The following is a 13469-nucleotide window of genomic DNA, read 5'->3' on the forward strand; positions in this document are numbered from 1 at the left end:
GTGTTGCTTAGTGTAACGGTACCCTAAGAATCTAGTCAACTCTCAAAAAACAATCCCATAGCATTATTCCCTTCACCAAGCTTTACAGTTGGCATAATGCTGTCAGTTGGGTAACGATATTTGACAAACTCGTCCTTCAGCCTGAATAGTGGGATTTCTCATTACTTGCATACTAAAATGGACATACCAAGCCTCTTGCATCTGGTTTAACCCCTTAAAATGAATGCAACACTTTACAGTTCCAGCAAAGTGGCTGTGTTTTTTTTTTTTTTTTAGAAATCCAATGCCCACTATGGTGGGGGTGACCTCCATCCTTCACGCAGTGTAAATCGACCTGCAGTGCATTTTAAATCTACAACATGTTAATCCCTCTTGTGGGTATAGTGTTTTTTATGTGTAAATTTTACCTATAGAATTGGTGTAAAAAAACACATGTTTTTTAGGGTTTCCCGTGCCTAGACTGCACTAAAACATGTAATCTGCAGATGACTACATTAATTTTCTCAAAGCCAAATACTAGGAAGCATCAAAAACAAAAGTTTTACTTAAATCCAGTCTCACCCATCTAATCCCAATAAATACAGAAAATGTGCAATATAACTCTACAATTACTCATCATGGGAATGTAGGCTTACGAATACTCCGTGTAGTGTGGAAATGTTTTTTCAGGTTTGGGACTGGGGCCTAAAATGGATGGCTCTTTCTTTGGACTTAGTGACCCTTGGCACAAAGTGTACTGCTTAATTACATAGTGTATATCCTTTGTCAGACTGACAGAAGCGTGGTCTCACTGCTCAAACCGTTTCCACTACCTGAGTTGTGGCGACCATCTTTCGCGCCTCTCCATCCAATGCTTGGTGGTGTAAGGCTTGCCTGCAGCTGATTGGCTGAGCTCCTGGCGCACAGTTACTGTGCTAATGCCAGAGGCAGTAATTGAGTCGGCAGATCGTTGGCGAGTCTTATACACTGTGCCTCACAATGCTGATGTCCTACTACAGGACCGTGCTGGTATAGGTGAGCGCTATAAAAGATCCATTCTGTCACACGTTGGTAAAGGCAGATGGCACGGCAAGGTGATTACGTTTCTCAATGCTTTTTAATAGTGTGTGTGTGTATATATGTTGTATTCAATATGCAATTGTTTTCCAAAATAGTTTATTCCCCAATTCACTGTGTATAGTACGTGTTTATATTTTTGAGAAACTTTTAACCCCCCTTCCCAAAAAATGTGGCTTACTGGTATGTCTGTATTCCAGGTGACTGCCTGCAGTCGTGTTTATAGTGGTATCTGAATACGGGCACACTTGGTGAATATCTATAAATGACGTGCTCTCATTCTGTCATGACTGTTACCAGTTTATAATGGTTGCTGTTCAACTAAATGCTTTTTTTTTTTTTTCCTACTAATATGTTTGGTTAAAATTCTTAGAATTGTCATTGAGTCATTTCTACAAACCAGCCCTTCTGCCCCCGTCATGGCTGGGCTTCTGCCAACATTACTGGAGTATGTGACCGACTGGGCTTTTTCTCTTTACAGATGTGAACACTTCCGCACAATGTTCCAATCTCATTGGAATGAAAACTCCAAAGAAGTCATAGAAATTAACCAGTTTTCCTACCCAGTATACTACGCCTTCTTACAGTACTTGTACACAGATACAGTGGACCTGCCGCCAGAAGATGCTATAGGTATAAAATGGCTTGGAGGACAGGTCGGTCAGGTCCAAATGTGTACTGCACTTGGTCAATCTTTGTAATCAGCAGCGGTGCCTTTGTGAATGCTGTTACATGCTACACGTGGCCATAACTCTGAAGCAGAATATAAAACTAGCTGGATTCCAGTGCTGTCAGTTACTGGACTGCTTAGTGCAGGTTTGATAGACTCAGTCTTCTCAGCTGTAGATGTAGCAGTGCTTGGAATGCTGAGCTGTGTATAACTCTGCCCACGCCACTGGCAGATTTGTGTTCACTGTACATTGTTGGCAAGCGGCCAATCAGTGGGGGGGCGGGGTTACACAGAGTAGCCTGACTGGCTTGCACGTGAGACCTAGTCCTGCTTTGATAATTTACTGCTGATAAAACACGGATTGTATTGAAGCTACAACATACAGCCTAATTGACATAATACTGGAATCTGACACTCTTGCCCTACATTATATTGCTGATTAAATTGCAAAAACCTGCTGTCCGATTTCCTATAACATTGATGGCTTAACCATCAGGTTTGTCAGTCAATAATGGCACTGCAGCCTGCTCTAATCTTAAAGGGTTATCCACTCCAAATCGATAAGATTGTAGACTTTTGAATTTGCACAGCTGTGTGCTGCAAGGATTTGCTGATTTCTTTGCTGGGACCATAGTATGTATGCATTATACATACCCCTGGCCAGAGCAGTCTAGTGTTGCAGCCTTGCTCTATACTCTTGTATTGAGCAAGGCTGTGCCCCTGACTAGTGGCGCTGCCGTACAGTGAGCGTGGCTGACTAGCGGGCACAGCTGTGCTCTATACAAGTATATGAAGCAAGGCCACACTTACTGGAAGGGCTCTGGCTGGGAGTATGTATAGCATACATACCCTTCGGTCCTGGCTCAGAAACTGGTGAATCCCTGCAGCAGTGTGGGCACTGGGGATTCATAATCAATTTGGAATGGACAACCCCTTTAATGGGATGTGTGTGAACCTTATCCTAGATTTACAGAACACGCTACAGTCTGAGATTCAGACACTCCAATTGTTTGTCAAAAGCTCGAAATTTTCATAAGTGGCTAATGTCAGATAAAATGCCAACTGCCCTAGTGCAGTGTCTTGTATACATGACATTGGGCTGGTATTTAGTTAATTGTTTTCAACACTTCTGCTCTTTACATCCAGGACTATTAGATCTTGCAACATCCTACTGTGAAAACAGATTAAAGAAACTGTGTCAGCATATCATCAAGAGAGGGATAACGGTGGAAAACGCCTTCCTATTGCACTCTGCTGCAGTCCGGTATGAGGCAAAGGTAAATCTCCCAGTTATCTGTATGGACTGGGACGCTGTAGATCCCACTCCTGCTTTCTGAGGACAGGTATTATGGCAAATCCTGGTTTTGTGCTGCCAACAAGGTATGTTGGTTCTACAGGATTATGAAAACGTGCCTGCAAAAAATGGCTACAAACCACACACTACTGTAGACTAGTTTTTTAAATTTTTTTTAGATAAATATTTTTAGTTGACTTGGTATTTATTTTAATGGGGGGAAGAAAATTACAACCAAGACAGTTCATGTCTTAAACACGTAAGCAACATTTAAGCCCCCATCACACTTGGTGAGATCGCTAGCAAGATCGCTGCTGAGTCACAAGTTTTGTGACGCAACAGCGATCTCGCTGTGTGTGACACGTATCAGCGACCGGCCCCCCCCCGCCGGGTATCGCTGATCGTGCTCTAATGTCCTGGGCCATTTTTTTGATCGTTGGTCTCCCGCTGGCCAGCACACATCGCTGCATGTGGCAGAGGGAGACCATCGATCAGTGAGCTCCCAGCGCTGTAAGCAAATGCTGGGAGCTGGTATCCAAGGTAAACAGTGGGTAACTAAGCGCGCGTCGCTTAGTTACCTGCTATGTACCCTGGATACCAGCGTGCTCGCGCTGGGAGCTGGTATCCAAGATAAACAGAGGGTAACTAAGCGCTGCAGGCGCTTGTTACCTGCTTCATCGCTGGTCCTGATCGCTGGTGAGATCCGCCTGTTTGACAGCTCCCCAGTGATCATATAGTAACACACCAGCGAGCCTGACCAGGTCATATTGTTGTCGGGATCGCTGGTGCGTCGCTTAGTGTGATGGGGGCTTTAGAGGAGACCTAAAGAACAAGGGAACCATATTACATCATAACAGTCCCACCCAGACCTTGCCCTACAGAGCATCACATTGTGCCCAGTTAACAATATCCTTTTTTTTTTTTTTTTGTCTGAGATCTAAAGTAGTTTCATGACTTTTGGGACATTTTTTTTTTTTTTTTTTTTTTTTTTTTCTCCACCCCATCTGTGGCCCCGTCCACGATTTTTTTCCGGAATTCTAGTAGTTCTACTCCATAGTTCACACGTGCGCAAAGCAATCTTGCTTCGCCCATGTATGTTTTGCCCAACTGCTTGCAAAGCTGAAAATCATTACTGTGCATGCGTCGGTACACTATGTCCCGGAAGTATTTCACGGTGTTCCAGGACATACAGTTGTGGCCAAAAGTATTGACACCCCTGCAATTCTGTCAGATAATACTCAGTTTCTTCCTGAAAATGATTGCAAACACAAATTCTTTGGTATTATCTTCATTTAATAGGTCTTAAATGAAAAAACACAGAAGAGAATGAAGCAAAAAGCAAAACATTGATCATTTCACACAAAACTCCAAAAATGGGCCAGGCAAAAGTATTGGCACCCTCAGCCTAATACTTGGTTGCATAACCTTTAGCCAAAATAACTGCGACCAACCGCTTCCGGTAACAATCAATGAGTTTCTTACAATGCTCTGCTGGAATTTTAGACCATTCTTCTTTGACAAACTGCTCCAGGTCCCTGATATTTGAAGGGTGCCTTCTCCAAACTGCCATTTTTAGATCTCTCCACAGGTGTTCTATGGGATTCAGGTCTGGGACTCATTGCTGGCCACCTTAGAAGTCTCCAGTGCTTTATCTCAAACCATTTTCTAGTGCTTTTTGAAGCGTGTTTTGGGTCATTATCCTGCTGGAAGACCCATGACCTCTGAGGGAGACCCAGCTTTCTCCCACTGGGCCCTACATTATGCTGCAGAATTTGTTGGTAGTCTTCTGACTTCATAATGCCATGCACACAGTCAAGCAGTCCAGAGGCAGCAAAGCAACCCCAAAACATCAGGGAACCTCCGCCATGTTTGACTGTAGGGACTGTGTTCTTTGCCTCTTTTTTTCCTCCTGTAAACTCTATGTTGATGCCTTTGCCCAAAAAGCTCTACTTTTTGTCTCATCTGACCAGAGAACATTCTTCCAAAACGTTTTAGGCTTTTTCAGGTAAGTTTTGGCAAACTCCAAGCTGGCTTTTTTGTCTCTGGGTAAGAAGTGGGGTTTTCCTGGGTCTCCTACCATAGTCATGGACAAAAGTTTTGAGAATGACACAAATATATTTTCACATGATCTGCTGCCCTCTGGTTTTTATGTGTGTTTGTCAGATGTTTTTATCACATACAGAAATATAATTGCAACAATATTATGAGTAACAAAAGGTTATATTGACAGTTAGAATGAGTTAATGCAGCAAGTCAATATTTGCAGTGTTGACCCTTCAGGTCCTCTGCAATTCTCCCTGGCATGCTCTCAATCAACTTCTGGATCAAATCCTGACTGATAGCAGTCCATTCTTGCAAAATCAATGCTTTTATTTTGTCTGAATTTGAAGGTTTTTGTTTGTCCACCTGTCTCTTTATTGACCACAAGTTCTCAATGGGATTAAGATCTGGGGAGTTTCCAGGCCATGGTCCCAAAATCTGTTTTGTTCCCTGAGCCATTTAGTTATCACCTTTGCTTTATGGCAAGGTGCTCCATCATGTTGAAAAAGGCATTGTTGATCGCCAAACTGCTCTTGGATGGTTGGGAGAAGTTGCTCTCAGAGGACATTCTGGTACCATTCTTTATTCATGGCTGTGTTTTTAGGCAAGACTGAGAGAGAGCCCATTCCCTTGGCTGAGAAGCAACCCCACACATGAATGGTTTCAGGATGCTTGACAGTTGGCATGAGACAAGACTGGTGGTAGCGCTCACCTCGTCTTCTCCGAATAAGCCGTTTTCCAGATGTCCCAAACAATCGAAAAGGGGATTCATCAGAGAAAATGACTTTACCCCAGTCCTCAGCAGTCCACTCCCTGTACCTCTTGCAGAATATCAGTCTGTCCATGATGATTTTTCTGGAGAGAAGTGGCTTCTTTGCTGCCCTCCTTGAGACCAGGCCTTGCTCTAAGAGTCTCCGCCTCACAGTGCGTGCAGATGCACTCACACCTGCCTGCTGCCATTCCTGAGCAAGCTCTGCACTGCTGGTAGCCCGATCCCGCAGCTGAAACACTTTTAAGAGACGGTCCTGGCGCTTGCTGGTCTGTCTTGGGCGCCCTGGAGCCTTTTTGGCAACAAGGGAACCTCTCTCCTCAAAGTTCTTGATGATGCGATAGATTGACTGAGGTACAATCTTTCTAGCTGCGATACTCTTCCCTGTTAGGCCATTTTTGTGCAGTGCAATGATGGCTGCACGTGTTTCTTTAGAGATAACCATGGTTAACAGAAGAGAAACAATGATGCCAAGCACCAGCCTCCTTTTAAAGTGTCCAGTGGTGTCATTCTTAATCATGACAGATTGATCTCCAGCCCTGTCCTCATCAACACCCACACCAGTGTTAATGGAGCAATCACTGAAATGATGTTAGCTGGTCCTTTTAAGGCAGGGCTGCAATGATGTTGAAATGTGTTTTGGGGGATAAAGTTCATTTTCTAGGCAAATATTGACTTTGCAAGTAATTGCTGTTAAGCTGATCACTCTTTATAACATTCTGGAGTATATGCAAATTGCCATTAGAAAAAAATGAAGCAGTAGACTTTGTAAAAATTAATATTTGAATCATTCTCAACTTTTGGCCATGACTGTACAGTCCCTTTTCATTCAGACGCCGACTGATAGTACGGGTTGACACTGTTGTACCCTCGGACTGCAGGGCAGCTTGAACTTGTTTGGATGTTAATCGAGGTTCTTTATCCAACATCCGCACAATCTTGCGTTGAAATCTCTTGTCAATTTTTCTTTTCCGTCCACATCTAGGGAGGTTAGCCACAGTGCCATGGGCTTTAAACTTCTTGATGACACTGCGCACGGTAGACACAGGAACATTCAGGTCTTTGGAGATGGACTTGTAGCCTTGAGATTGCTCATGCTTCCTCACAATTTGGTTTCTCAAGTCCTCAGACAGTTCTTTGGTCTTCTTTCTTTTCTCCATGCTCAGTGTGGTACACACAAGGATGCAGGACAGAGGTTGAGTCAACTTTAATCCATGTCAACTGGTTGCAAGTGTGATTTAGTTATTGCCAACACCTGTTAGGTGCCACAGGTAAGTTACAGGTGCTGTTAATTACACAAATTAGAGAAGCATCACATGATTTTTTGAACAGTGCCAATACTTTTGTCCGCTTTTTTTTTTTTTTTTTTTTTTTGTGGAATTATATCCAATTTGGCTTTAGGACAATTATTTTTGTGTTTTTTCACTTAAGACAAATTAAATGAAGATAATACCAAAGAATTTGTGTTTGCAATCATTTTCAGGAAGAAACTGAGTATTATCTGACAGAATTGCAGAGGTGTCAATACTTTTGGCCACAACTGTAGTGTACCGGCACATGCGCAGTAATTTTCGGCGTTGCCCGCAGTTGGGCAAAGCATACTGTGCGAAGCAAGATTGCCTTGCGCACGCGCGATCTATGGAGTAGAACTACTAAAATTCCAGAGAAGATCGTGGACTGGGGCCACGGATGGGGTGGAGGAAAAAAAAGAAACATCAGACCGGACACAGGCCATTTACATAGGCCGCCAACTTCCGCTGACAGATTCCCTTTAACATGCGATATATGTAGCTCAGCAGTGCACAACCTTTTTAAAGGGAACCTGTCATCAGGATTGTGCAGTGTCAGGTTGGCACAGTTATACTGGTTGTTTAATCTTTATTTTCAATTTTGAGTTAATGATATGCCCGTGCTCTAGGGCAGCTTGTGGTGGGTCTTCATGTGGTGCTCTGATAAGGTATTCATAATGACTGCTAACAGGTTGCTGATCCCTCAAAAATCCATTTGGAAATGGCACCTGCACAGTAGCATCTAAGAAAACCGAGAAAATGGGGTATGCATATAGATAGGGATCACATTAAAATAATTTTATTTGAGTACAAACAAAGACACAAGTATATAACCAAAACTATAAAAACATTTAAACAAAAATGGCTAGAGGAACCTGACCCAATATGGTCCTCCCCAGTAGCATAGAGGTACATAATCTGCCTCAGTAACAGATGTCAAAATTTTGACTGAGTACTATCAAAGTATCAAATTGTTAGCAAATGCAAACTCAGTCAATTTACTAAGAAACAGTTCAATTGATGGTGTGCTACCAGAAAAGCTTAATTAGTAAATAGCAATCTGAGGTAAAGGAAAATGAATGAATTGGGACACAATGTAGATAAATGTGGATGATTGCCAGAAAAGACGCTCCATTTGAATAGTAGAGCCATTACCCAATATGGTTCCAGCTGATGTGTTCAGGCAACGTTTGGACAGCCATATGACCTCCATAAATAAAGTGCTGTGTTCAGCCTGGGAAGAGTTGTGTAGAGGTGATTTGATAGCTGCTTCTATGCCTGCACTGCTGGCGGTGCCATCTTGTTAGAGAAGCAAAAACATCTCTGCATGCGCAGTAGCAGCTATCAGATCACCTCTGTATACACTGATAGCTGCTACTGCACAGGTGTGGCGGGTGCTACTTTCAAATGGATTTTTTTTTATCAGGATAACCTCAGCCACAATTATAAAGACAGTACACATGTGACTATGCTGCAGCGCAGGTGCTACGGCTGGTGCCTGCCTGCAGAAGGGGATTTTTTTTTCTGTGTGTGTGTATATGTGTGTGTATGTGTATATGTGTGTGTATGTGTGTGTATGTGTATATGTGTGTGTATGTGTGTGTATGTGTATATGTGTGTGTATGTGTATATGTGTGTATGTGTATATGTGTGTGTATGTGTATATGTGTGTGTATGTGTATATGTGTGTGTATGTGTATATGTGTGTGTATGTGTATATGTGTGTGTATGTGTATATGTGTGTGTATGTGTATATGTGTGTGTATGTGTATATGTATGTGTGTGTGTGTATATGTATATATTATATTCATTTACTATGTAAACTAGGGGGCTGGTCAGTGAGGGATCAGTGACCTGTCAAAATCCTTACAGATGCATATGTAAGCAGAGCGCCACATGAAGACCCCCCATCCCCCCCCCCCCCCCCACAGGCCGCCACAGAGCACGAGCATATTAACAGACAGTAAAGATTAAACAACCACAATACTGAGTTAATCACCCAGGTCTCATTTTGATCAGTACAACTGTGCTGACCGGACACTGTATGTTACTGAGCAAGCTCCTGCTGACCTTTTCCCTTTTAAGGTCAGAGTGCCAAATTGTGAGCATACACTATCTAGGGCCTCATAAAATTTAGAGGTGTATTCAGATACGAACAAGGACAGTAAATCCAGCTTCCAGGAATGTCCATTAAGATCCCAAAAGTCGTCTTGAAGTGCTAAAAAGAAAATAGCAAGTACTGTCATTGCAATGATTAAGAACATCAGTGCCTGAAATGCATCTGCTTTTACAATGACTGTGTAGCTGCAATTTGTTTCTAACAACATTTCTCAAACCTTTTTGGATGTTAATGGATGTTCCTGGTAGCTGGATTTACTTGCCTTGTTCCTCTACACCTGTGGTTGTACCAATTGTTACATGCCAGCTGTCTCTTCTCTGGTGTATATTTGGATGTGTGTGTCAAAACAATTCAAATGCAGTTGAAGTTCAGACTTTCAGCTTTCATTTGAGGGTATCTACATTAGAAACAGGGTGGCACCTGATAAGGAGCTGAAACTCCTAAACACTTCAATTACTTTTGGTCCCTTTAAAATTGGATGGACAGATTTAATAATTGTAAATAAAATGTTCATTTCCAGTACATGGTTGAAAACCCTTTGTTGGCAATGACTGCCTGAAGTCTTGAACTCATGGACATCACCAGACACTGATTCCTCCTTTTTGATGCTCTGCCAGGCCTTCACTGCGGTGGTTTTCAGTTGCTGTTTGTTTGTGGGCATTTCTGTCTGAAGTTTAGTCTTTAACAAGTGAAATGCATGCTCAATTAGGTTGCGATCAGGTGACTGACTTGGCCATTCAAGAAGAATCTGTTCCATAATCTATTACATTTGGGTTCCATATCTGGAACTTCCCCTACTGTACACAGGTTTCTCAGCTCCACTTCTTGGCAGTAAAGAAAAAGTGATCAAGATGACCATACATTGAGTGCAGCAATACCTGTAGTTTGAGCGTTACTGACCTCTGAGAAATCTGATGGGGCCACAAAGAATGGAAATGTGGGCTGCATGTGGCCCACAGGGCGCAGGTTATGCAATCATGATGTAATTATGTAAATTGCCATTCCACACACTCGAATCCTGTATTGTAGGCTGTTCCCTTTGCCCATCATTGTATAAATCCTTTTAAATCTGGTCTCTAACAAACCTCTTGAGGGAAGGGTAGGTGTCAATCCATTCCTCCCAGTTGGCATCACATTGGCTGAGACTAGTAGTCGTGTGACCACAAACATATAACTTGCATACATGCAGCCATGTGACCGCTAGCACTAGGGAGTTATTGGCATCATTTGACATTCTGCAGTCAGTGACTGCTGACTTCTCACACATCCAGAAAATACTTTTTAAAGTTTGACTATGAATTTAATTTTGAGTTTGTTTTTCTTCCAGGATTTGGAAGATTTTTGTTTCAAATTTTGTGTCAATCATCTAACAGGAGTGACGCAGACTATGGCTTTTTGGCAAATGGATGGCATGCTGCTTAAGGACTTTATTGTGAAGGCTGGACAATGTGGAGGATTTAAGAACTGACATTATTGGTTCTGCATAGGCCATATTTCTGTATTTTTAATTCAAAGTTGGGCATTAATTTAACTGTATCCAAAATAATTAAGTAGCACAAGTATGTTAACTATTCAAATGAAGGATCAGAATAAAACTTGCATTTTAGGATATTTTTTTGTATATAGCTTACTCTAGATTTGTGGAGAAATGTAGGATAGCCATTTTAATTTAATCCAAAGTACTTACTGAATGTGGCACAGGCTGCAGATATGGTCTTGTTCAGTTCATTGGGCAAAAGGATTCAAACTACCATCTGGGGTTCAGTCTTTCAGAGCAGGATTCCCCCCCCCCTTTGAGAATCTTGTGTCTGGAATCCTGGGTGCCTCTGATGCTTAAAGCTCACATGACATGGCGGAGGCCTGGTAAGCCCAGAAGTACCGAGGATTGCCGACACAGCTGTGAATGCTGCCCAGATCCAGCAGAAACTGGTGGCCAAACTGGATGTATTTCATATATCTTTGCTCATCTTTAGTTCTGACAATCTTCTGTATGGAGACAGTTTTTTATCTTCTATATTAATTTGCACTTAATATTTGAAATGCTAGACCAGTTAAGGCACTACAGCGGAAACTTCATTTCATCATTAATAGCATATGGCATGGTCTTAGATTTTTATCAGTAGAACCAACTCTTCTAAGCGGTCTACATGGACATGCAGGTAATGGGAAGCTGAATAACATGATGCCTCTCTGATCCAATATCTCATTATGGGGAAATTCATGTTTTTCTTATCTCTAAATGAGCTGTTAAGACCTATGGGTGGATCACAGATCTCCCTGAGAATCTACCGCCAGAGATTTTTTTAAATATAAGGGGTGTTTGGGCTGGACACATCTCTGCTAAAGGAAAACCTGAATTTCTCAAATGACCTCTAATCACAGTTATCAAATGATTTTGATTTATTGCTATGACATGTGTGCCCATATAGACGGCTTAGGAGGGTTAATCTTACTGACAGATGCCATTAGAGCCTATTTTTCATATCTAATGACTGACGCCATGGAATCAGAATGGTGAATTATGGAGTAGACAGATCTATTGGAAATAGAGCAATTGCAGAGAGAACTGGAAATGACCAAGAAGTTTTAATTTGTAATGCGTCTGTTTTGTTTGCTTTTCATGTTTGTATTATATTGCACCCATTATGGCATATTTAAATAAAGTGCCTAGGGCAGATACTGTTCCACTGCCTTGTACAGCAATCAGTTATTTGTTTACTTACTGTATAGGCATTTTTTAATAAAGCATTATTCTATCTGATTAAGCTGAAAAGTATCCATTAAGCTACTTTATAATCCTGTAAATACAAGGTAAGAGCAGAGGTTTTTTTTATTGAATCATACAAATGTTCAAGACTTCAAAATATTTAACAACGTAAAATGGCACAGCATAGGGTCAAGAATGCAGAAACAGTAACTGGTGGGAGTGTAACCTTGTAGAACAGTGTCCCCCTGCATTATCACAACATGCACTGAAATCATACTGTTAAGGATATGATTATGAAGATATACAAATCGTGGATGTTATGCTGAATATGTATTGAATGGAGTGCTTGTGTTCTCGAATTCATGCTTGTCAAAAAGTTGCATAAACCTTCATTGTGACATGATTAATACACTGAGCTTATAAAAAATGAATGCTGTAACGGTGAGTATGAGGGTGTTTGCACACGCTGCGGACTGCTCTGCGGAATTTTCCGTGCGGATTTGATGAAAACCGCAGGTCAAAAGACCTGCGGTTTAGCCTGCAGTTTTCCCCTGCGGTTTGACACCTGTAATGGAGCAGGTGCCAAACTTTAGCGGAATCCGCACAAAGAAGTGACATGCTGCGGTTTTGAAACCGCAGAAAACCTGCATGGAAAATTCCGTGGTGTCTGCACTGCGGTTTTCATTTTACATAGGTTATAATGGTACTGTACACTGCAGCAAAAACTGCTGTGGATCCGCAGCATGTGCACATACCCTCACTCTCCACTTTCCTGATATAAACCAAAGATTAATTTGCTGTGTGCCACAGCTGTCAGCTTGACCTTAATTGGTTAACCATTAGCAATAATTTTTAGATAAGGCAATATGGGGGAAAAACACCTTGTTTCCAGGACGTCCACCTGACAGCACCATGGAGGACGTCCTCCTCCTCCTTACAGGGACAGGAAAGCACACAAGAGGTTAAAAGGCCATGTCCCACCCCCTTTCCCCTCAGTGTTTTTTCTGTCCCTGCACGGAGGGACACGCGAGAGCTTACCGGAGGGGCCCAGGGGATCGTGCGGCCGGTCCAATCCTTCCCCTGTCAAGAGGTCCCGGGGCCGAAACTTCCCGGTGGGGAGTCCCTCGGCTCCAAAGGCCAGGAGCAGGACGACGCTCCTGGAGGGAGCAGTTCCTCCCGGTGGGGGGGCTCTCTGCTCCAGGACGGGTCGGCTCCCCGCAGGCGGCTGGCCGTGCGGGCACCGACAGAAGTGGGCGCAATCGGGGCTGCAGACCAGGCGGGCCGGGCCCCGCGGCGCGCCGAGTACCCGCAGGACGACGCCGACGGCTGGGCATTGGAGGCCGGAGCGCCATAGCAGGCGGGGAGGCGGCTCCCTGCACGCGCCGAGCGCAGATGCCCGGCAGGAAGTGGAGGCGCGGCTTACCAGCGTCACATCTGGTGACGTCAGACGCCGGTTTCAAATCCAGGGCGCGCGCGCTCCTGGACCACAGCGTTCTCCAGAGTCGTCACAGGTCGTTCCAGGCTG

At 43.1% G+C, this 13469-nt stretch overlaps 1 protein-coding gene across 1 annotated transcript in view; it reads left to right on the forward strand.

The window, feature by feature from the left end:
* RCBTB1 (RCC1 and BTB domain containing protein 1) overlaps positions 1–11998 on the forward strand; it is a 69302-nt gene extending 57304 nt beyond the window's left edge. The window contains exons 10-12 of the mRNA XM_073546084.1: positions 1538–1689; positions 2873–3003; positions 10565–11998. Coding sequence (XP_073402185.1) covers positions 1538–1689; positions 2873–3003; positions 10565–10705 — 424 coding nt within the window. The 3' untranslated portion in view covers positions 10706–11998. The remainder of the gene's footprint in view (positions 1–1537; positions 1690–2872; positions 3004–10564) is intronic.
* The last annotated feature ends 1471 nt before the right edge of the window (positions 11999–13469 follow it).

Source organism: Dendrobates tinctorius, unplaced genomic scaffold (assembly GCF_039654945.1).
Source record: "Dendrobates tinctorius isolate UK_male_01 unplaced genomic scaffold, ASM3965494v1 ptg000145l, whole genome shotgun sequence".
NCBI lineage: Eukaryota > Metazoa > Chordata > Amphibia > Anura > Dendrobatidae > Dendrobates > Dendrobates tinctorius.